Source organism: Dendrobates tinctorius, unplaced genomic scaffold (assembly GCF_039654945.1).
Source record: "Dendrobates tinctorius isolate UK_male_01 unplaced genomic scaffold, ASM3965494v1 ptg000030l, whole genome shotgun sequence".
NCBI lineage: Eukaryota > Metazoa > Chordata > Amphibia > Anura > Dendrobatidae > Dendrobates > Dendrobates tinctorius.
In genome coordinates this window covers 6,638,427-6,663,938 of record NW_027361698.1, presented here as the reverse complement: position 1 = coordinate 6,663,938, position 25,512 = coordinate 6,638,427, and the positions used below count along the sequence as shown (strand labels likewise).

Sequence of the window (25,512 nt, the reverse complement as noted above, 5' to 3'; positions counted from 1 at the left end):
TGGGCAGGGGAGGAAGCAAAAGACAATATTAACAATATTAACATTACAGCAGGAGATCGCAGAGGATACGTTTTGTGAGGTAAAATATTGTTTACCTCACATAATGAATCCTCTGTAATCCCCTGCTGTAATGTCCGTATTGTCTTTTGCTTCCTCCCCTGCCCAGGAGATGTGGTATGCTCCGTACACAGTCAGACACAGACAATTTTTAAAATGAACTTTCGTTCGTGGGAAAACCCCTTTAATGTGACCGGATTCCTCTGCCTGTAGACACGTCATGCATCTGCCGCCGGGATCAGCCGAATGATTACCTGTGCGGATTTGCGCAGGCACAGTGCGACAGTGTTCCACTGCTGGTACCACGCAAGAGGCTGCGTGAGTGTGAGAGTCTGAGTGTGAGAGTGTGTGGTGCATACGGCTTATAGAGTGTGTGTGGTGCGACGGTGTTCCGCTGGTGGTACTGCGCAATAGGTTGGTACCAGCAGCAGTTTCCATATTGAGACACCCATCACTTGGGTGTCCCAATGTGGCGTTCGGTGAACTTCCTCCGCTTGGAATTCTGGGATACGGTGACATCTGGACAGAACAGGGAATGAAAACATTACAATTATTGCACACACACGGTAGCACACTGTTCAGTGATGAGGCAGTGACCCAGCAAAGTTTAAAACAAAACTGCTCCAGTTTGCGGCCGGGCACATAATCTCTGGATTATAGTCGCTAAACACTCCAGTCCTCGTCTTGAGACCAGTTGCCGTGGGCAACTGCACCACCGTGTTAATGTTCTACTCACAGCATTACGCAGTACACAATATATTTGGATCGCAGCCGGGAACTATATCCTCCAGTTTACAGTCACTAAACACGCCAGTCCACCTCTAATCAGTTGCCGAGGGCGACTGCACTGCTCTGTATGCTGAGGGTGCCTGGCTCTTCAGCTGCCTTGGCTGTCTGGATCTGCTAGTTTTCCCTAAATCTGCCTTGGACAACCAACATGTCCAAGACCTATACTCACTTTAATCTGCATTGCAACCACAGCTGCGCCTGTGACTGCAATGCCCTCTCATAGCCTCAATACACCTCGGTGCACATCCTGGGCGGAACATACAGCGACCCTCACATGTAACCCCAGTCACTGCCTCACAATATATATAAAATATATATTCCCTTTGGGTCCGATTCATTGAAACTGCCATTTTGCTCTCCTGTCTTATTGAAGCCGCTGCTGGTATAAGATGTGATGAAGTCAGTAAGAGGCACATACCATCTATTGAATTCGGCATATCATACAATTGCTGCAATCAGAAATGTTACTCCAGTCAGAGACTGTAGTACATTTATGGCAAACTTTACATATATTTTGATGAATTTGTCTGGCAGGCTTTGTCATGGCCCATCCTGCCTTAGCTCTGCATATATTGGCAAAGCTGGCTGGAACTAACATAAAAAAGCCAAAAGCCCTAACGTTTTTGCAATATTTGAGGGTGTTTTATCCTAGTAAACTAGGAAAAAAAACACCTTTATTAATCAAGCTCTTTAGATCCGCCATTTTATCTTGCATTTTTCAAGTGATTTTCGTTTACGTTTATTGTAAATTTCGGAAAAACATGCCATGCTTCATTTGAAGAAAACACAATTCATATTTCAATATAGGCTTTCAACAACAACAAAAAAAGTTTTTCTCCTAAAAATATTGTGTGAAACCTGATGATAAAAGGATATTTTGAAATTTGTTTAAATATCAGGAAAATGTATCCTAGGCTGTGCCCTAATATATCAGAATAATTCCTGTTACAAACAGAAATAGTGCAGATTAGATATCCACAGGGCTATAAAGAAATCCAATTCCCTTTGAGTACTCACAGGTGGTGCCAGCTTTTATAAATGGCACCTACATTCTACAGATGGTGCCAGCTCGGGATTTACCATAATTAATCTATAGTCCTACAGGTTATGCTTAGAAGGTTTTCTGTAATGCTGTAGATAAGCCCCCCGATGTAACCTGAAAGATAAGAAAAACAAGTTAGATTACACTCACCGGGCGGTGGGTGTCACGATCCGGTCCGGCGCCTCCCATCTTCTAGAGATGACATCATCCTCCTTACTTCTGCCGCGGCTCCTGCGCAGGCGTACTTTCTCTGCCCTGTTGAGGGCAGACTAAAGTGCTGCAGTGCGCAGGTGCCTAGAAAGGTCAGAGAGGTCCGGCGTCTGTGCACTGCAGTGCTTTACTCTGCCCTCAACAGGGCAGAGAAAGTACGCCTGCGCAGGAGCCGCGGCAGAAGTAAGAAGGAGGACGTCATCTCTAGAAGATGGGAGGCACCAGACAAAGACACCCATCGGACCGGACTCCGGGGTGACTATAATCTAACAGGTTACATCGGGGGCTTATCTACAGCATAACAGAATGCTGTAGATAAGCCCCTGATGGCGGTGGACGCATCTTATAGGCCACAAATGGGGTGACAGATTCCCTTTAACAATCTTAATTAAGAGAAAATTCTAAAATATTTTTTGGCTTTCGTGTTGAACCAGTTTTTATTGAATTTTTGAAAACACGAAAAATATATTTATAGGTCTCCCAGGACCATTAAAATATAGAAACCACAGAATGAGAACATAGATCAAGTCCCACAACTATTATGATCCAATGGTAAAATACAAGGATCATTGCGTGTTTAACTGTAAGGTACAAGATGAAAATAGATAAAACAAAAAGAAGGCAGAAAAAATATTGGGGGTGAAAGGGGTGGTGTGGGAAGGGGGAAAAAGTAGCTACCATAACATGTTTGAAATCTTATTTTAAGAAAAAAGAGAGCATGAAAATTATCAGAATATTTTCCCACAGATGCCATATCCGCCAGAATTTTTAATAACCTTTGGGGTTTTCTGTTGAAAAGCTTTCGATCCCATAGAGAAATTACATTTCCTGCTGGAATATTAGTGGCGTGCCAGTGGTGTGGAAAAATTGTCATGGCAGCAGTAAGGCAATTTCACAAGATGTTATTTTTCTAGCCCTTAATAAAGCCAAGGAGAATGACCACTTAGAGAGTTACTAATCTGAAAAACCCAAACCCAGAAAGGCTGCATTCCAGGCCAGCGCACATTGTTATCATTTCTTCCAACATGTACAATTCATCCTTTATCATGTTCATTCCAATTATCCTTTATCAGCCCACAATTGATGGATGTTTTTTCCAGAATTGCTGGACCTCGGAAGAATTGATTGTATGAGAAACAGATTCATAATAGAAAAGCATGGCCATTATGATCTAAAGTGTTGCAGAATAAATAAACATTGCATGCCAACCATACAACTGGCGGAATAGAAAATGCTGGGCACACTGGCAGATCCCATTTCTTTGCAATTTGGACCTGTAGTGCTCCTCCAGGCTCACCAGATTTCAGGCAAGGCTATGATATGTCATATAAGCATAGAACTGTAAATTGAACAGCTTGACTTGTCCAGACAACGAGAAATCTAAATTTGGCACTCTTGATCCATTTTTTTTGGGAGGGGGATGTGCCGTAGTGAAGTCTTTATGCATGCATTGTATAGATTTTTGTGAATATACAGTATTATACACAGGTAGTGGTTGACGTGCTCTGTAAGTCGATGAAGGTATTTATTCTGTCACACATCAGTTATTTCTCTTTACACCGTATTGTATTCTGAATATCAGCCATTCACAAGGATTAAAACTGTCCCATATAGAAGGCTTGCATTAATTTTGTTTTTACGCTTGCTGAAGCATGTTATCTCCCCAAGTGTAACACTTCGATGAGGGATAAAACAAGTCCGTCTTTCACCAACATTCCATTGATTGATGCTGGAAAATCACAATTTTAGTCATGGAAAACCATGCAGGAATTCAATAACTTCTGTAATCATTCAACATCCCCTATATATAAAATCAGCCCATGTTTTACCTATCTGGATTTTTTTATTTTCTTTTAATACATAAATCTCAACACATAGTTAAACTTTCATGAGGTTGTAGCTTTTCTCTTGCTTTTATTTATTGATAGGATGCTTTTTATAGGGGTATGTGGATGATGAACTTGGGTATTGTTTATTGTCACAAAATTGTCTAAAGGCCCCCATAGACATTAGGTGAAGTTGGACTAACTCAACGAAATTCAGGAGATTGTCAGACATTATAATGTGTATTGGAGCCCTCTACTCTCTTCCTGACAGATGATGTTGAGATAAGCCGCTGATATAGGTCAGTGGCTCTCTTGTAGAGAACACATGAGCACGGAGCCAAGCCAAGCATTTCTGTGTATGGGGAGATCGGGAGAGATAGCTCTCAGCCAAACTATTGTTCATTCCACAGCTATCTAATGTGTATGGGGGCAGTGGCATAACTAGAGAAAGATGGGCCCTGGTACATGATTTGGACTTGCCCCCCCCCTCTCCCTCATATTGGTCAGATGTACAGTGGCTTGGCATGTTTCTTGCTTTGCTACCTAACAACCTGGAATTTCACTTTTTTTTTAATACAGGAAAGATGTATATCTTTGTACCGTGTTAGCCAGTAGATAGAAAAATATTCAGGATTGAGAGTCCTCAGTAGTTGATACCTTTTAATGGCTAACTGAAAAGATGGTAACACATTGCAAGCTTTCGAGACTACTCAGGTCTCCTCATCAGGCTAGACTAATACAAAATCTGAAGTCACATATTTATGCACAATACAGCCTAGAAAAAATGCAATAGATAAGACCAGTGACGTGAAGCAGAACTATCAATATGGGAGAGGGAGAAACATAAATATAAACATTGGACCAGTTCATAGATAAGGAGTCCGGATGTTTTATGGTCCTCTGATTGGGGTCTAGTTCTGTGTTGTGATGCCCACACAAGGTTTTAAAAGGAAATTCCTTAATTGATGTAAAAAGACATAAATCCATGCGACACATTCATTCCAGCACTGAGAGTGTCAAAGGTCGTCATAAATTTGTACTCCCAAACTCGTCTCTCTCTCTGAGAATTGAAGTTACCTTTCAATACCAGTAATTTCATATCCACGTTGCTGTGATCAGGGATACAGAAATGTTTTGCCACAGGTAGATCCATTATTTTTTCTCTTATTGTGTGACGATGAGCATTCATCCATGTTCTAGCTTTTGCCCTGTCTCCCCACATACAGACCCCCAGTTGGACATTTAGTACAAATAATTAAGTACACCACATTAGATGTAATGCAGGTGAAAGTACCTGGGATCTTGTAGTCCTGATGTGAGTTGGGGATCTTTATCTTGCCCGTGGTCGTTATAAATGGACAGGTTTTACATTTTTTCTGGTTGCAAGGAACCACCTGCATCACAGGTTCGGTTTCAGTCGCGACCTCTGTGACCGTGATCATTACGCCCGTCTTTCGCTTTGTTCTTAAAGTAAACAACATTGACAGATTTCTTTCAGTGTTGGATCATTATACCCTATTTTACAGCAATTTCCATGTTGTCTACCTAGATGATTCAATTATAAAGTTTTCAGTTACAGCTAGAGCCAGTCAGAAAAGTCTATAGTCTATATTAGTCTATATCATCCTTGTGAATGACCTGCTACAGATATAACTGGGAAGTAAACTGAGATTTGCTAAATCTGGTATGCCATAAATAATCTATGACCATGTTCATCAGAAATCCATAGATTAATAAAGAATGGTTCCTTAATATAAGATTTGTGATTAAGACATTGGTGTGCAAAAGAGGTTTTACCGTTAGAGCATTGAAACTAGAGAATGGCCTACTCATCTGGTAGTGATAGTTGGTATTATGATAGCTATAAGTACCAATTTTTATCTAATGACTTATGGAATTGAGCATGTAATTAATTTATTATCGAATGATATTTAATTAATCTGAAAAATATAGAACTTGACTTATGTAATCTGCGTAAAGCTACAGTTGTAGCCAAAAGTATTGACACCCCTGCAATTCTGTCAGATAATATTCAGTTTCTTCCTGAAAATGATTGCAAACACAAATTCTTTGGTATTCTTATCTTCATTTAATTTGTCTTAAATGAAAAAACACAAAAAGAATTGTCCTAAAGCCAAATTGGATATAATTCCACACCAAACATAAAAAAGAGGGTGGACAAAAGTATTGGCACTGTTCGAAAAATCATGTGATGCTTCTCTAATTTGTGTAATTAACAGCACCTGTAACTTACCTATGGCACCTAACAGGTGTTGGCAATAACTAAATCACACTTGCAGCCAGTTGACATGGATTAAAGTTGACTCAACCTCTGTCCTGTGTCCTTGTGTGTACCACATTGAGCATGGAGAAAAGAAAGAAGACCAAAGAACTGTCTGAGGACTTGAGAAACCAAATTGTGAGGAAGCATGAGCAATCTCAAGGCTACAAGTCCATCTCCAAAGACCTGAATGTTCCTGTGTCTACCGTGCGCAGTGTCATCAAAAAGTTTAAAGCCCATGGCACTGTGGCTAACCTCCCTAGATGTGGACGGAAAAGAAAAATTGACAAGAGATTTCAACGCAAGATTGTGCGGATATTGGATAAAGAACCTCGACTAACATCCTAACAAGTTCAAGCTGCCCTGCAGTCCGAGGGTACAACAGTGTCAACCCGTACTATCTGTCAGCGTCTGAATGAAAAGGGACTGTATGGTAGGAGACCCAGGAAGACCCCACTTCTTACCCCGAGACATAAAAAAACCAGGCTGGAGTTTGCCAAAACTTACCTGAAAAAGCCTAAAACATTTTGGAAGAATGTTCTCTGGTCAGATGAGACAAAAGTAGAGCTTTTTGGGCAAAGGCATCAACATAGACTTTACAGGAGAAAAAAAGAGGCATTCAAAGAAAAGAACACGGTCCCTACAGTCAAACATGGCGGAGGTTCCCTGATGTTTTGGGGTTGCTTTGCTGCCTGTGGCACTGGACTGCTTGACCGTGTGCATGGCATTATGAAGTCTGAAGACTACCAACAAATTTTGCAGCATAATGTAGGGCCCAGTGTGAGAAAGCTGGGTCTCCCTCAGAGGTCATGGGTCTTCCAGCAGGACAATGACCCAAAACACACTTCAAAGAGCACTAGAAAATGGTTTGAGAGAAAGCACTGGAGACTTCTAAGGTGGCCAGCAATGAGTCCAGACTTGAATCCTATAGAACACCTGTGGAGAGATCTAAAAATGGCAGTTTGGAGAAGGCACCCTTCAAATACCAGGGACCTGGAGCAGTTTGCCAAAGAAGAATGGTCTAAAATTCCAGCAGAGCATTGTAAGAAACTCATTGATGGTTACCGGAAGCGGATGGTCGCAGTTATTTTGGCTAAAGGTTGTGCAACCAAGTATTAGGCTGAGGGTGCGAATACTTTTGTCTGGCCCATTTTTGGAGTTTTGTGTGAAATGATCAATGTTTTGCTTTTTGCTTCATTCTCTTTTGTGTTTTTTCATTTAAGACAAATTAAATGAAGATAATAATACCAAAGAATTTGTGTTTGCAATCATTTTCAGGAAGAAACTGAGTATTATCTGACAAAATTGCAGGGGTGTCAATACTTTTAGCCACAACTGTATATACTGGATTTTAAAAAAGGAAACATTTTATTCTGAGTTGTGTTTGTTGATATAAATTGTAATACAGTGCGTATTTGTTACATGTTTTTCTTAGGATGCTTTTTTTTTTAAATCAAATACAGAAAGCAAATAGCCTGAGATTCCACAATGCAATATCTAAAGATTTAGCCAACTGGAGTTGTAGTCATCATCCAATTTCAGTCTGGTAAATTGTAATCAGTTCTTCATGGAGGCCAACATCTTCCGTTACTGTTGGACTGCTCCCAGCCACCATAGGCCCACACAAACACTAAGCATTTCAAGATTGAAGTTTGTGTGTGTCACATCTAATATATGAAATGGTTGTGTAAACATGACTTATCTGATAAGAAAACAGCTGAAGCGTGTTATCAGATGCCAATTGCAACCTCTTCCCAAAAATAGAATTCAGTAGAAATCTGATTTCAGCAAAACAAAAACCAAATGTGTAATGCATTAACAGTATAAAGAATCACGAGTATGTGCTGCTGCCGCTTCTGTTTATACATAGAGGCAGTACAGGGTGAAAACAATAGTGTTCCTGGTGTATCAAGATGCTTATCCTCTTCTCATGGCTCCTCCTAAATTATGTTTTTCTTATATAGCACCATCATATTCCATTGCGCTTTATAGACATTTTCATCACTGTCCCAATTCGGGCTCACAATCTAGATTCCCTATCAGTATATCTTTAGAGTGTGGGAGGAAACCAGAGTACCCAGAGGAAACCCACACAAACACGGGGAGAACATACAAACTCCTTGCAGATGTTGTCCTTGGTGGTATTTGAATCCAGGGCCCTAACGCTGCAAGCAACAGTGCTGACCACTGAGCCACAGTGTTGCTAACAATTGTTACTACAGAGGCGAAAATTCTCTGGGTTCACCGCGTTCTACTGTAGTTGAATCTTAGTTGAATTGGTTCTATATGCTATAATGTGGGACACTGTATAAATTCCATTTTAAAGGGGTTTTCGAGGACTTTGATATTGATGGCCTATTCTTAGGATGTTCATGGAGGGCAGACACGTGGAACCCCACTGATCAGCTGTTAGCAGGTCCAACACTGCCTGATGTATGCAGTGTGCAGAGCTGAAATACCACTACTCAATACACTATGTAGTGGTCGTTCTTAGTACTGCAGCTCAGCTCCCTTGTCATGGATGTGTGAGAGGCTGCAGACTGTTGCACTGCATCTGTCTGCAGAAGGTCTCTGTTTGCATTGCAGACTAGTACCCACCTCCCCCCGGTGCTAATAAACACCTGGACCTGGGTGTATATAACTCCCTACTTCCTGTTGGGAAGTGCGGGTGTTGTTTCCTGTTTACACTTCTCTGTTGAGACCTGGACCTGTAGCAGTCAGCTAGCGTCCTCTTGGAATTTGGAGGGCGTCGGTGTGTCTCTCTGAGTCTGCTCAAGCTAAGTGTCCCACTTGTTGCATTTATCCTTACTTTCTTTAGTGTTAGTCGGATTGACTAGCGCTCATCCTGTCCTTCTCGGTGCAGAGTTTATTGCCATGGTCACATAGAGATTAGGTATTCTGCTCAGCGATAGGTGCGGAACCTATATAGGGATGGTAGGACAGACAGGGTGACATTAGATCAGTTCAGGGTGTCGAGGTAGCTATTGAGGGAGGATCAAGTGACCCTTCACGGTTGACCAAGTGATTTCCAAATTAATCCACAGGGCGTTGCTAGCAACTGAGAATGACCAGACGGAGATGTGTCTCTGTATGGGAGGATCAAAGGAGATCGCTAACCCCGTTTATTATGTCACTTTTTTATAGTATTTTGCTTAATTATGCAAAGTACACAGCTACCAATAACATCGTCGTAACACATTTACTTTATAAGCCAATAGTATTGCAAGAAAACCGGAAACTACATTTATGTCCATATCTACGTAGCATAGAGAATAGAACAATAGCACATTCTTCAGGGTCTCATATCTTGTTCGGACTGGGACAGTCTGGTTTTATTACAGCCGTGAACTTTCCCCTAGTTAAAAAAATTTAACTCGTAAACAGCAAAATGGCGTCGCAAGCACAAAAATGGAGTCTTTGAGAACAAGATGTCTCGTACATCTGAATACTGTACTTCACAATCCCCCCTAGATACATTTTGTTAACTAATATGCAGCATCAGAGGTGCTATCCCAAGCCATAAGCTTGAGGGGTACTGGTCTTCACATGGCTGATGCCGTGTTATCAGTCATGGCTGTTGCGACGCACCCATCCCTCCGGTATGCTGCAATTTACGAATAACAATTTTTGATGATGGTGGTGGAAATCTTTTGAAGGTAGCCATGTGCTTGGCTTCAACATCTTCATCAAGTAGCCTTTTGAGATCGGTGCAGAGAAGAGCAGGGGCAACGACACCTTTGGTATCATCATTAGCTGTCCTAGTGCAGAATTTCCTAATACATACAGAAATACACCAAAGAACAAGTTTTAGTATCACATATACAACAAGGGTACAGGCAGCAATATGCAACAAGCTTTGTAAAATCCCAGCTATCCAGCCCCCAGTTCCCTTAAACCAATTGGCTGGATTGAGAAAGGAGAAGGTGTCTGACCACCAACTGTCCTTATTACGATCATTGTCTTTATCATATTGATCTGAGTCTTTGAATGTCTTCTAACTTTAACTTTAACTTCATAGTACTGTTAGGATCTATATAATGACAGCTGTTATGAATGGGTCACCGAGGAGAAACATTAAACAAGCTAAGTCACAGAAAACCAGAGAGGTTGGTAACTATGCAGATTGCAGATCCCTGATCCTAACCACACAACTAGCAGCAGCCGTGGAGCGTTCCTACGATGAGTCTAGACGCCTCATCACAGCCGGAGGACTAAATAAACCTAAAGCAAGAAAAGGGGAAAACTAAACTGCCCCAGAGCAGACCCCAAAGGAATAGACAGCCCCCACACATGTATTGACGGTGAAACAAGATGAAAACACAAACACAGGTAGGAAAATAGGCTGAGCTGCAATCTGTCTGCAGTCTGCCCAAAAAACCCTACAAAAATAATGTCCAACACTTCTGATAACAAAATTAACCCTGAAGTCACTAGACTTCTCCCACTATATCAGCACTCTGGTATATTCTGAGAACAGAGCAAAAAAGAGGCCAATCTAATAAGGGACAAAAAGCAAATTGGCAAATACAGATAAATAAGAGTGGAAATTCAGCACAGCCCCAGCCGGGGCTGGCTGACCACACAAAAACTGAATAGACCAAACAAAATCAAGTGTGAACATTAGCAGAAACACTTAGCTTGAGATGACTGGAACAGAGCTGAAAACCAAGACCTGAAAAGCCAGAAAGGAAATCACCAGCACAAGAATAGGGCATCGGCTGTCTTAAATCCAGTCTGAGATTCCAGAGGTCCAGTCGTCATCCTCATTATCAGGTGGCAGATCTCTACTGATTAAATCAGCCTCACTACCTCCTGTTACCACCAGAGGGCACCTGGAAGGAGAACTCACAACTGGTAGACCAGAAAATGAACTCACAACAGACAGCAGGCGGGTCCAATGACCTGACACATACCACCTTGTGCTGCTGTTATGTAATCCAGCACTATAGTATGTTGATTAGTAGCTATGATAAGTTAATTTTGGACAGCAACAGTAGTATTAAATATGTCCAATATATCCCAAATTTGATCATCTAGATAGTCTGTGGCCCTAAGCAATTTATCCCACATTTGTGTAATCATAGGGTAAATGAAAATAGAACTGACAATTTTATTGGCCACACTCATCTGTACTATATGTGGTCTCCCTAAAGGGTGGGGTGAATTGTCCACAGCTCTTTTGTATAATGTATGTTTGGGTATAGCCTGTGTATCCAACTGTTTGTTTGGAGTATCAAAGGTGGCCGGGGTCAAGCAACCCAGAGTACAAGTACCCCTTACCCCTACTGGCAACCATTTATAAGCATTGTCTCCACATACCCAGAACATATCATCAGGTAAATCCCATTGGGCTGAATGTTGCAGTATCAATCTATGAACTAAGTCTATGAATGCAGATGCATTCTGAAGCATACACCAAGTTGGAGATTGCCCTAAAGGACTACAATAACCTACATCTGGATTTCCACAAGTGGGGGTTCCTGGCACATATTCAGAGGACTCATCATTACAAGATATATTGCCAGGAATACTGGCACAGATTTTGTTAGAACCCTGTGGAATCAAATTAGAAAATTTCCATGACATATTATGTAACCTTCTTTCTAACAACATTGGTTTGAAGACATCAGTAGAGTGTGAAATTACATTGAAACTGACTTGTAAACCATACGTTGGAACTTGCCCTAGATTGGTTAGATTAGTCTTATTCTTAGGTACCCAAGCCCCTCCTTTATAGGCCAAATATTGAAGGTGTGTATTGCTTCCTGAAAGGTTATCTTACCACCAGGGGTATCCCACAATAGGTATACCAACAGTATTATTCCATAACTTAGCATTATTTGTGGCATTATTAGCGAGTGTGTCAGAACAGTTAGTCCAAGCAAATAACTCCTCAGGTGGAACAGGGACAGCCAAAAAGGGGATGCTCGAGGCTGACACTGGTGAATACGTGCAGATCCAACAGTCTGCCAGAGACTGGGAATTGTCCAACAAATCTCTCAGTGATTTTTCATGATGTTGTAAAAAATTATTATTCAGGGACGTTGGGGAATTTAGGCTGTCCCATGCGGTTACCAATAATAATATGGAAAATGCGAAAAACCAAAACATTATGCCCCCTTTATTTGCTATTCGCTTGTTTAACCAGCTTGCAGTGCGATGCGTGGATCAAAGTCGGTCTTCCTTCTAGTTTCACTGATCTAGAGGTGATAAGGAGGACTTGATGGGGACCGTCATACAAGGGTTCTAGTCCGTGCTTTCTAACATGTCTTTTCACGACTACCAAATCACCAGGCTTCAGTTTATAACAGGTGTCGGTTTCTGCTGAATCTGGAAGAGAAGAGGAAACTAGACCATGGGTGTTAGCAAGATTTTTACTAAGCTGAATAACATATTGAACTGCACGGTCAGTTTCTTCTGATAACTGCTGAGGCTGGAAATTTGCAACTGAGGGCCTACCACCAAACAATATCTCATACGGGGACAGGCCATATTTTGCTATAGGGGTAGTACGGATGTGGTATAGTACAATGGGTAGGAGCTCTGGCCATGGAGCCGTAGTCTCCTGCATCATTTTGGTCAATTGTCCCTTCAGTGTGCCGTTCAGCCTCTCAACTTTCCCACTGGATTGTGGATGGTACGGAGTATGGAGGGCTACAGTGGATCCAAGCATTGTCAGAACTTCTTGGAACACATGAGAAGAAAAAGCCGGACCTTGATCACTTTCAACAACTTCTGGAACCCCATATCTGCATATGACTTCCATCACCAGTTTCTTTGTTGTGGTTTTTGCAGTCATGTTGGCAACAGGGAATGCTTCCGGCCAACTGGAGAACATGTCAACAACAACCAAACAGTATTCATACCTTCCAGACTTGGGTAACGTGATATGGTCCACCTGGAGCCTTTGGAAAGGATAGTCGGGCTTAGCAAGATGCTTCGGGAGTACACGTTGAAGTTGACCAGGATTGCAGGTCTGAACGATATTACAGGCACGGTTGAGCGCTGTCAAAACTGTGGAAATTCCCGGTCCCAGTCTTTCCTTATAGCTCATTATACCATCTTTTAAGGCATTGTAAAGGGGTTGCATTATGTGGGATGCATCCGGTATCCACTCACAACAATAAGACAATAGTCCAAGAAAACGCTGGAGTTCAGTTTCATCTTTTGGGAAAGGAAGGGACCTGACAGCTTTTTTTCTTTCCTCTGCGAGGTGTCTGACTCAAGAATATCACTTGACCAAGGCAGAACTGAAGTTTCGAGACCGAAACCCGACAGTTAAGATCTGCCAGATACTTGAGGAGGCTAACAGTGGCAGCAATGGCTTCCTGCTCCGTCCGTGCACACAACAAAAAAAATCATCCACGTACTGAAGCAGTGTGACCTGGGGGTGATTTAACTGCCAGGGCAAGAGACACTTGTTCATGTTTTTTGCAAACTGATTGGGACTGTTTTGGGCCCCTTGTGGCATAACTGTCCATGTTAACTGTCGTCCCTGATAAGTGAATGCAAACAGAAACTGGCAATCTGAGTGTAACGGAATGCTAAGGAAGGCATTGGCAAGGTCGATGACTGTAAACCAAGCAGCATCCTGGGGTATTTGGGACAAAAAAAGTATGTGGATTAGGCACCACTGGAGTTTCCAGAACAGTAGCTTCATTAACTGCCTGTAGATCTTATACCAGCCGGTACACAGGGGGTTGGCCAGGTGGGGTCTTTTTCTTAACAGGAAACAAGGGCGTATTACATGGAGAAGCACAGGGTACCAGACCACCATTATCAAGTAACGTTTGTATTTGTTCCTGGAGGCCCCACTCCTGATCATGTTTCAAAGGATATTTATGGACTTTGGGAAAAGTGGCACCAGGTTTGAGAAACACTTTTACTGGTTCTACAGGCATTTTCCCTATATCATTTGGCCCTTTTGACCAAAGTTTAGATGGTATCTCTGAGAGGTATGGGGTGAGTCGTTGATCCTCAGGCAATATTGGGGGTGGGCCATCATAACTGTGGTGAGGGCATGCAAAATACAAATTTCCTCACTGTCTTCATCTGCATAGGGATTATGTAACACAAGAACCATCTGACCATCATTTTGAAATTGTATTCTGGAGCGGAACTGTGATAATAAATCTGCTCCTAGTAAATTTACTGGACATGTGGGAGAGATCACGAACTGAGCAGTAACCTCAGGGAAGGGGTCCCACAGGGATGGGTTTTGTAAGAGTATGTTTATTGGGTCTGCCATCTACTCCGATTAAAACAATGGGGGTATGACAATCTCTCTGTAAGTGACCGAGTTGGCCACAGCGCCAGCATTGCAGATGAGAATTGGCACGGCGGAGCTGGGGAGTAAGGTTCCCAGTCATAGGATTGGAAGAGATATTGGAGTAGGGAGCGGTTTGCTGTGTGTGCCACTGATAAGGAACAAGCTTTGGGTTCACAGCAGCGGTGGGGGCTGAGATTGGAGGGGGAAGCAGTGGGGGCTGAGATTGGAGGGGGAACTGGAGCAGCTGCTGGTTTACTTTTTTTTTTTCCTGCTAATGCAGAGCGGATTAAATTCTTCTGAAAACATTTTTTCTACTTTTAATGCATCGTCTGGAGTCTTTCTGGCACAATACTCTCAATTCCTTCTCAATCACTTTCTCACATCACAGTCACTTTCTTGCACCACAAAACATCCAGTCCTTGTCATAATAATTGACAATTTTCCTTCTTCAACATAGCATTAACAGAAACAATCAGAATTCATTTCCTTTGTTCTTCCTAACACCTTCATCAAACAATTCACGTGCCAAGCCACGGAATTCTTCTTTTTCTTCCACGGAAACATGATTCTCTCCTTTAGAGCTAAATATCCTTACTTCAGTTGTGCACAGTACTGGAGCAGCTGTTCAGTCTGTTCCACTGGGATGCCCAAAATTCCAACGAGGCACTCAGTAAAAGGAGGAGGGTGTCTCAGACTATCCCTCCGGACAATATTTTAACTATAAAGAGAGCCACTATCACTGGTCAATCTGGGGTGTCCGTCCCTTATGAGGTACGGTTCGAACACTGGGCCCCCAACGGGACTGCACCTCTATATGATTCCACCCAAGAATCACCCCACCGTCAAGGACAAACCGCAGATCCTCTTTGCAGCAACAGACACAGGAAAAACCACACCAAACGGTCAGTCTGTACAGTATAATTGCCAACTTATTGTGGTTGTCATCGGGGATGATCAGTCCCAATTTTCCAGTGCCTGTGTCCGGTCCGAGGGTTCTTTGTCTTGTTGTCCTCCGGGGGCAGAGGCGTCCCTGTTTGGGGGCCCTACGTTGGGCGCCAGCTGTCGAGGTAGCTATTGAGGGAGGATCAAGTGACCCTTCACGGTTGACCAAGTGATTTCCAAATTAATCCACAGGGCGTTGCTAGCAACTGAGAATGACCAGACGGAGATGTGTCTCTGTATGGGAGGATCAAAGGAGATCGCTAACCCCGTTTATTATGTGACATTTTTATAGTATTTTGCTTACTTATGCAAAGTACACAGCTACCAATAACATCGTTGTAACACATTTACTTTATAAGCCAATAGTATTGCAAGAAAACCGGAAACTACATTTATGTCCATATCTACGTAGCATAGAGAATAGAACAATAGCACATTCTTCAGGGTCTCATATCTCGTTCGGACTGGGACAGTCTGGTTTTATTACAGCCGTGAACTTTCCCCTAGTTACAAAATTTAACTCGTAAGCTGCAAAATGGCATCGCAAGCACAAAAATGGAGTCTTTGAGAACAAGATGTCCCGTACATCTGAATACTGTACTTCACAAGGGGTCCCACTTCCCCCTTCCCTAGTGTTTGTTTCCCCTTCCCTTACCCCTTTGTGTTGCACTTAGTCTGTCCTACACTGTGCGGGACATCCCTTTAAAGTAGTGAAAGTTGTCTTTTATGGATGCGTCTATTCCTACCGGTACAAGGTATTTTATTTTTTACAATATATTCTTTGTGATCTAAAGTAATTTAAATTACAAAGACACATTTAGGTAGGGCCTGTTCTTATTAGCATTGTAGTTTTGTTTTCAATATAAGTCAAAATGTTTTGATGGATCAGTTGCAGGTCTTTACGTCTGTCGTTAAACCCCTGAAGTTCACAACAATCCTACGAACGGATCATGACATTACTATACTTTTGATCAAATTTCTCAGTCTATCACTCAGTGACCCCAATGTTGCATTCAAGGTTTTGACAAATTCTCTTTTTTAAGGGAACACTAAACCTGGAAAGGAAGCACAAAAGTATACAGAAGTTAGTGTTGGTCTTACGGTTTGTCAGTCTGAAAGATATTCTGTATGTTTTGAAACAAAGTAAGTTTTACATTAATCCCACAAATAACAAACGGGTTAATCTGCTGATATTTTTTATTGTTACCTGGAGAATTTCTGAGGTTTAGGACTCAGCAAAGGGTGCAGTACATAACAGTCTTTTGTCCTACTGCAGACTGGGCTGAGGGGAGGCTTCTGCTGCAGCTATTGATGTACAGCCAAATACAAGTGAAGCACACACAAATACAACATATCCCACCATTGTATTAGGACCAAAATGTTATAGCTCTGGGAAGAGGTTTAGGGAAAAAGTACAAAGCCAAAAACAAGCAAATTGCCCTGTCATGAAAGTGTTAAAAGATTATCACTCTTTGTGCATTGTACATGGGTAAGGTAAACCCTGCTACACTTACAGGACCAGTCCTGGAGACCTTGGCTTGGGAGCCAAATATTGTAATGGTGTAGACCAGTGTTTCCCAAACTCCAGTCCTCGCGGACCCCAACAGGTCATGTTTTCAGGATTTCCTTAATATTTCAGAGGTGATGGATGTATCACCAAGGCATCAGGAATTCTCTCACACGTGTAACACTATGGAAATCCTGAAAACATGACCTGTTGGGGTCCGTGAGGATGGTAGTTTTGGAACCACTGGTGTAGACTGTAAACGTGTTCAGTAATATGAACATTGAATGCCCAAACAACATCTCCTTGGATTGCAGCCTTTGGTGGTCATTATGCAAAATATTGGCTTCTCAAAGACATGGACCAAGAAAGCTTTATTATTACGTATGTTGTAAAAATATATTTTCCAGGTGTTAAATGTTAAAAAATACAAAACCTAATGTATACAGAATAACTTTTGTGCTCTGCACACGGTAGAGCTTTTATAGCTTTTCTCTTTAAGTTTCTCACTCTTGACTTATAGCAATATGACTGGAGGAAGTCAGTGCTATTTATACTCCTTGTGAAAATAATTTATAAATATTCTGTTATCTATTACGGTCAAGTGGTTTGAAAGCCATGTGCATGGGAAGAAGGAGTTTGTTCTGAGGATCGAGGCTTTCATGATGTATATGTGAAGCCAGCCAAGGGAAATCCTAACTCCGCTTTCTTCATGCAGCGATGGTTCCTCGGTCAGTGACTCCGTGACCCATCTCCTGGAGACAATCTACTGTGTTGTTTCTTCATGGAAACTAACCGGTAAAGTCATAACAAGGTTACCCTTCCAGGTTGTGACACAGGGTCAGTGCCTAGTTACAGAATTACAGGTTTATAATTGCCTTTTACATTATGCACGCTTTATATAACACATTTATTACAAAATCTATATGGAATATGATTAGGAAACCTTACTTACAGCTAATTGATGATTGCATTCTCTAAGTCAATGGGAAACTATCACATTGCATGTGCAGGTCAATCTGTGGACAGCATGATATAGTGAAGGAGACGCTGAGCAGAATGATATATGGGTTTGTTGGACAAGTTTCAGTATTACTTGTATTTTATTCAGTGAAATCCCAGGTGTTTGTAAACATATGAGTCCAGTGGGCGGTCCTACAAATCTCTGCATGCACAGTCATACAGTTAAGACTGTCAATCACTGAATAGGACCGCCCACTGGACTCACAACTTTACATTACCAAGGATTTCAATGAGTAAAATTCAAGTTTTACTAAAACGTTTCCCACAAAAATGTGTATCAAAATATCAATCTGATGGGTTCCTCCCGCTGCACAGCATGCTGCTTGCTGATCGTGTACCTTTTTCAGCATTACAGGCTCCCTTTAGTGTACCACACTAAATACATGTGAGCCACTATAGAGGCTTTACAAAGATTGTTACTGCATTAGATGATAATGGGACCTGCCTACCAGAAACCCCAAAAAAATCAATGCTCAGCAATGTGAGTGACTACCAGAACCAAGGAGATAATGCTTTATTTCAATATTAGCATGCGTTCCAATATACATTTAGCCTGGAAACTGGAAGCAAACATGTTTTTTTTGGCAAATGTTTGATTCAGGATTTCTTAACAAAACAAAGGAGTGGATATGAAGGAGTGAAATTCTCTCCTTTTTACTTTGGCTAAAAAAAAAATGTGATAACTGTATGTTTCTAAGGCTGGATTCACGTAGCGTTAAAGGGGTGCGTTTAACGCATCCGTTACATAGCGGCATTCACTGCTATAGACGAGCGCATCGCTAACGCATGCCATAATCGGTATGCGTTAGCGATGTACCGTCATTCTGTGACGGATCCTCGGACGCGGGCTGCAGTGTCCAAGGGTCCGTCACTGCTAGCGCAGATGAAGCATCTGCGCTAGCGGTATAGCATAACGCAGTTTGTCAACGCTATGCGTTGAACGGACTGCTTTAACGCTATGTGAACCTGGCCTAACCTGAAAGAGTTACCTAACTGAAGATAATCATGAATCCATTGTCATAGACATATTTTTTCATAAGTTTTTTAATCAAAGTTAAAAAATACATATTGAAGTTTCTTAATCTAGCCCTAATAATCTAGTTATATAAAATTGACTGTATGTGTGTATCACCAACCAATCACGAAGCATCTTTCATTTCATCAGAGCTGTTTAAAAGAAACTGAGCTGTGATTGGTTGCTATGAGCAACAGGTTTCCCACTCCACAACACCTCAGCAGATACTGACCGGGAGAAATCTAGCATCCCCGGGAACATAAGCTCCCAACCATTGTCTGCCCCCCCAGAATGAAGCAGAGAGTACATGACAGAAATGAATCACCCCCTCCCGTGCCCATATAACCAGCACACATCCTCCATCCCATTGGCACATCTTCCCTCTTAAAGGGATCTCCGGTATGGAAGTCAGGGTAAATCCATCCAGCGCTTTGGTTTTGACCTCAGACCTCTCTTAAAGGGATCCCCGGTATGGAAGTTAGGACCGTTCCACTCAGTGCTCTGGTTCTGACCCCAGGGTCTCGTAAAGAGGCCACAAGGCTTGTGTGAGTGCCATAGCCTCAATGTTCTAACATCTGCAAGCTGGTCTATATTTGCATGCATTGTGCTTTTCATAGCATTGATTTGAGGGGTTGCAGTATTCACTATTCACTTAAATTGAAAAATGGTGTAATATATTGAACAGCCACTAAAAATAGTACAGAGCAGGCAATTATGAACCATCAGGTTGCTGTAAATTCGAGCATCTCATGCATCCTGTTGAAAAAGCTTATCGGAGGGGTTGCCAATAGTTGATTTACTATTGATAGGCATTCATTATATTAAAGTGGATAGGCCAATACCCTTTGACATAAGCAGATGGATTTATATGTGTTCTGGGCTTTTATGTTTTTGGTTTCACCTCTAGTATTGCATCTCTCTCTTTGACAAGGATCCAAACTCTTCACATCCAGAAGGCAAGGAAAAGTTTTATGTGCCTTAAGCCCCCGTCACACACAGCGATCTCGCTAGTGAGATCGCTGCTGAGTGACAAGTTTTGTGACGCTGTGTGTGACACTTATCAGCGACCGGCCCCCCTGCCGGGTATCGCTGATCGTGCTCGAGTGGCCTGGACATTTTTTTGATCGTTGGTCTCCCGCTAGCCAGCACGCATCGCTGCGTGTGGCAGGCGGGAGACCAGCGAGCTGGTAGTCAAGGTAAAGATCGGGTTTCTAAGCACCGTGCGGCGCTTAGAAACCCGTTGTATACATTAGATACCAGCGCGCTGGTGCAGGGAGCTGGTAACCAAGGTAAACATCGGGTTTCTAAGCGCAGTGCTTAGAAACCCGATGTTTACCTTGGTTACCAGCTCCCTGCACCAGCGCGCTGGTATCTTAACGTACACTGCGGGTAACTAAGCGACGTGCGTCGCTTGTGTGCTGCTGAGATCTGCCTGTTTGGCAGCTCACCAGCGATCATGTAGCAGCACACCAGCAATCCTGACAAGTTCATATCTTTGTCGGGATCGCTGGTAAGTCGCTATGTGTGACGGGGCCCTTATATGTTGGTCTATGCCTATTTTTCCCAAATTAGCCATAGAGATAAACGCTGAGCTTGAGATCTTAGCAGCTCACAGTAACCTTCCTTGAATTCAGCCTATCCAATTCTTCTCTTCCCCAGCATCTTGTCTCTGGGGAGAATCGGGAATCCCATATATACATAAGATGATTGACTGATCCTGCCTGCATATTAGTGGGTTAAGGGCCCTTTACAGATAGCGATATCGCTAAAGCGTCACCGATTTGTGACGCAGCGGCGATATCACTAGCGATATCGCTACATGTGATACTCACCTCCGACCGGCTCCCCCGCTGGATATCGCTGATCATGCGAGATCGGCCTGGTCCATTTCTCGTCGTCGGCTTCCTGCTGGCGCCGACGAGCGAGCCATGGATGCAGGAGGAAGATGGTCACCCTCGCTGCGTCTGACAGGTGAGTACGACCGGCGACCGCTGCTGCATCGCTAGTGAGATCTGCCTGTTTGGCAGCTCACTAGCGACCATTCAGCGATGCACCAGCGATCCTGACCGGGTCATATCGTGGTCGGGATCGCTGGTGCATCGCTAAATGTAATGGGGCCTTTAGACTGACTTAAATCTAGTGTTTATTGGGGAGGGGGCTTTAGATGTAGCTTTACTAGAGAAGCCCATTGTATGTAGAGCAGATTGTAAGTGCCTTTACAGATCTCTGCAGGTTGGTCCATAAACATGTTGCCATATAGAGATTAAAAGAACAATACTCAATATTCTTCTACACATTACTATGAAGTACGTTTTCTCTATTTTAGAAATTAGTGTGTTAAATAGGATATGCTCTAATGAATTTGTCCTTTGTAGGGCTGGCATTCATCCATTAACACAGATCTGAATTTTGATAAGAATTCTCAAAGAATCTCCTTGCTCGCTCCGCTGCTTGTGCACCTAAAGATGGCTGCTCTGATGCCCTGACAAAACACATTGTAAAAGTTTTAAATCCAAATAGGACACCACGTTACTGCTTCATTGCTGTATGGATGTTGTCAGTCTCATCCCAAGGGCCTCCTCCATCCTTCTTCACTTTTGGGTATTTGCGCTTCTCAATATGTTTGTATTTTGTGGAATAGAATAAAGCCAGCTTGTTTTCTAATCATATCTACCATTTCACAACATGTCAGAAATATCATTTCTGTAAATCAGGTCTATTCAGAAATGTAAAAATGGTCTTTATATGGTCACCTTTTTATTTTTCTTGCGATGCATGATATTTCTAAAAGTGCTGAAATTTGCAAACATCATCACTTTTCTTATTTGGAATCACTGTATATACAGTCATATGTTAAAGTTTGGGCACCCCTATTAATGTTAACCTTTTTTCTTTATAACAATTTTGGTTTTTGCAACAGCTATTTCAGTTTCATATATCTAATAACTGATGGACTCAGTTATATTTTTGGATTCAAATGAGGTTTATTGTACTAACAGAAAATGTGCAATCTGCATTTAAACAAAATTTGACCAGTGCAAAAGTATGGGCACCCTTATCATTTTCTTGATTTGAACACTCCTAACTACTTTTTACTGACTTCCTGAAGCACTAAATTGGTTTTGTAACCTCATTGAGCTTTGAACTTCATAGCCAGGTGTATCAAATCATGAGAAAAGGTATTTAAGGTGGCCACTTGCAAGTAGTTCTCCTATTTGATTCTCCTATGAAGAGTGGCATCATGGGCTCCTCAAATCAACTCTCAAATGATCTGAAAACAAAGATTATTCAACATAGCTTTTCAGGGGAAGGATACAAAAAGTTGTCTCAGAGATTTAACCTGTGAGTTTCCACTGTGAGGAACATAGTAAGGAAATGGAAGAACACAGGTACAGTTCTTGTTAAGCCCAGAAGTGGCAGGCCAAGAAAAATATCAGAAAGGCAGAGAAGAAGAATGGTGAGAACAGTCAAGGACAATCCACAGACCACCTACAAAGACTTGCAGCATCATCTTGTCATCAGAGTCGCCTGAGGTATGCAAAAGCACATTTGGACAAGCCAGTTACATTTTGGAAGAAGGTCCTGTGGACTGATGAAACAAAGATTGAGTTGTTTGGTCATACAAAAAGGCGTTATGCATGGAGGCTAAAAAACACAGCATTCCAAGAAAAACACTTGCTACCCACAGTAAAATTTGGTGGAGGTTCCATCATGCTTTGGGGCTGTGTGGCCAATGCCGGCACCGGGAATCTTGCTAAAGTTGAGGGTCGCATGGATTCAACTCGGTATCAGGAGATTCTTGACAATAATGTGCAAGAATCAGTGATGAACTTGAAGTTATGCAGAGGATGGATATTTCAGCAAGACAAGGATCCAAAACACCGCTCCAAATCTACTCAGGCATTCATGCAGAGGAACAATTACAATGTTTTGGAATGGCCATCCCTGTCCCCAGACCTGACTATCATTGAACATCTGTGGAATGATTTGAAGCGGGCTGTCCATGCTCGGCGACGATCAAACTTAACTGAACTGGAATTGTTTTGTAAACAGGAATGGTCACTAATACCTTCATCCAGGATCCAGGAACTCATTAATAGCTACAGGAAGCGACTAGAGGCTTTTATTTTTTCAAAAGGAGGATCTGCGAAATATTAATGTCACTTTTATGTTGAGGTGCCCATACTTTTGCACCAGTCAAATTTTGTTTAAATGCAGATTGCACATTTTCTGTTAGTACAATAAACCTCATTTGAATCCAGAAATATAACTGAGTCATCAGTTATTAGATATATGAAACTGAAATAGCTATTGCAAAAATCAAAATTGTTATAAAGAAAAAAGGTTAACATTAATAGGGGTGCCCAAACTTTAACATATGACTGTATATTTTTATATTCCATGCAGCAGTGAATATTGCTTTATACAGTAGTTAAAAATGAACTCCAAAAGATACATAAAATCACCCTAAGGGAAAAGTCCTACTTGTGTTGACAGTCTGGACTGTAAAATTAACTATAGGCTAGAAGTAGCTTTGGTAACTGTGTCATGATGCTTTGCCCATCAGGATACCGTAAATTGTCATCTACAGAGCACAAGATGCTACCTAGAAGAGATAATGTTGTAAGTAGTTTTTCAGTCATTATCCAGCCCATACTCGGCCATGTCATAATATTCCTTTTATTTAACCCCAGCTTCCGCTTGGCTACAAGTCACCTATGGAACCAAGGGAAATCCATGACCTTCAGATGTCATTGCTCTGATATATAATATCAAACCTTTTCAATTTGGACTGTAGAAAACTGCAGTCAAGGATATCCAAAAGACGATAGTAGAAAGTAGAAAAAGTGTGAAAATTTTCCAAAATGTTCAATTTTTGTGTCCGAAATTACTGTGCTGCCACCTCTCTTCTAGTGCATTCATTATTAGGGTATCACACAATCTCCTTGTCAATATAGTCCCAGAGTTCCTACAAGGCGCAGAGCTGGTTTGAAAGCTCAGCTAGTGGTAACAGCGGAATTAGTAAGATGTTGGGAATGTATAGATCAAAAAACTTTACCGACTTGTGCTCTATTTTTGGGCTGGCATGAAAACCTTTTGTTGTAGTTTTGCCACGTCTGTGCCAAGCATGCATTCTCAACTGGTATAGGAAAAATTTAGAGCCGTTCAGGGAATGTAAATAATGTGAGATTAAAGCCACAACTCTATTCCAAGTTAGTTTGACTTTTTCCATTTCAAAGGCTTTGCTAAAGCCATGATAATGCAAGTTAAAGCCCCATTTGTTCTTTTCCCCTAAATTATACAGGCAGCATTTCTCCACTTTAGAGAATTGAAGACTCACACTACCTTTCCCCTCATGTCATTTCCATGTTGTATTAGTAGAAGCTTTATTACCTCTAGCATTTGCTTAGTGTATGACTTTTACTCACCTGTAGATATGGATAAATATTTCTAGAATTTCCTTGTGGCCGTCACTTTTCCTACTCACAAAATAGTCATAGAAAGTGTTTTCAACACGAAATAAATGTGAGACCTGCTCCACAGTAAATCTCAATTTATTTCAACGATACTGCAGCAAAAATATAAAGGGTTCTCACATATGGTTCCTGCTGCTGTGGGGGACTGGAAAGCAACTCCTAGTCTTTTCAATAGTTGCTGATCTGCAATTAATACCCTGTGGTGGCCACAAAACCTTATATGAAACTGCAAAGGTCTCCATTCACTGTTTTCATCAAGTCCCAGATGATAACGGCTTATTGTTGGGGTGTCTGACCCTTGCTGATTTTTAATTGATAGGCTATGTCATCAATTTTATAGTGCTGAGAAACCCCTTCCGTAGTGACATGATATCATGTGAATATATTTTTCTTTACACAAAAAATAGCATTAAAGGGAACCTGTCATTAGATGAACCTGAGCAATTGCAGCCAGGTATGTTTTACACTGATGCTCTGCGGCATTTTAGAGAAAATATAGTTTCAAAACATATAGGACTATAGAAAGAGACATAACTAGTCTGATGATGTCCCCATCTGGCTTCTCTCCACCCTGTTCCAGTTGATTGACAGGTTCCTCCGTACGCACTCATATGGCAGCGACCTGTCATTTAACTGCAACAGGATGGGGAGAAAAACCGGCCAGAGACCTCATCGGCGTATTCAAACCATGTTTCTTCTAAGTGCCACAGCATGTCAGTGTTAAACATATAGAAAGAAAAAACTCCAAAAAAACATTCTTAATTCATAACTGTAAGTACAGATACAGTGCCTCATAAAGTCTCAATCGATAGAGACGACTGTCACTTAGACTGGAAAAGCAAGAGGAAAACAGAGTCCAGATCCATCTAAAAAATGCAAATTTTATTATAGGTAAACAGGCACATATTAGAGAAACAAGACAATTTTGTTAAAATAACTTGGTCAGTAAGTTTGTAACCCGAAACCAATAGAAAGAAACAAACCAGCAACCATACGGTTAATGTTAACTCCCTGAGGACCACTGCACAAATAGTTTGGTGTGCAAAATGAGCTGTGCTGAGGAATCTATGCTTAAGG

The 25,512-nt window shown here is 41.7% G+C and overlaps 1 protein-coding gene across 4 annotated transcripts in view; it reads left to right on the top strand.

Moving 5' to 3' along the window:
• Positions 1-25,512, top strand: part of TBCK (TBC1 domain containing kinase) — a 536,201-nt gene that overhangs the window by 504,191 nt on the left and 6,498 nt on the right. The window contains exon 27 of one of the 4 annotated variants that reach the window (XM_073571834.1): positions 21,334-21,609. The exons of the other annotated variants lie outside the window; for them this stretch is intronic. Within the exon in view, the coding sequence (XP_073427935.1) occupies positions 21,334-21,444 (111 nt within the window). The 3' untranslated portion in view covers positions 21,445-21,609. Of the gene's footprint in view, positions 1-21,333; positions 21,610-25,512 lie in introns of those variants that run through there. 4 annotated transcript variants of the gene reach the window in all.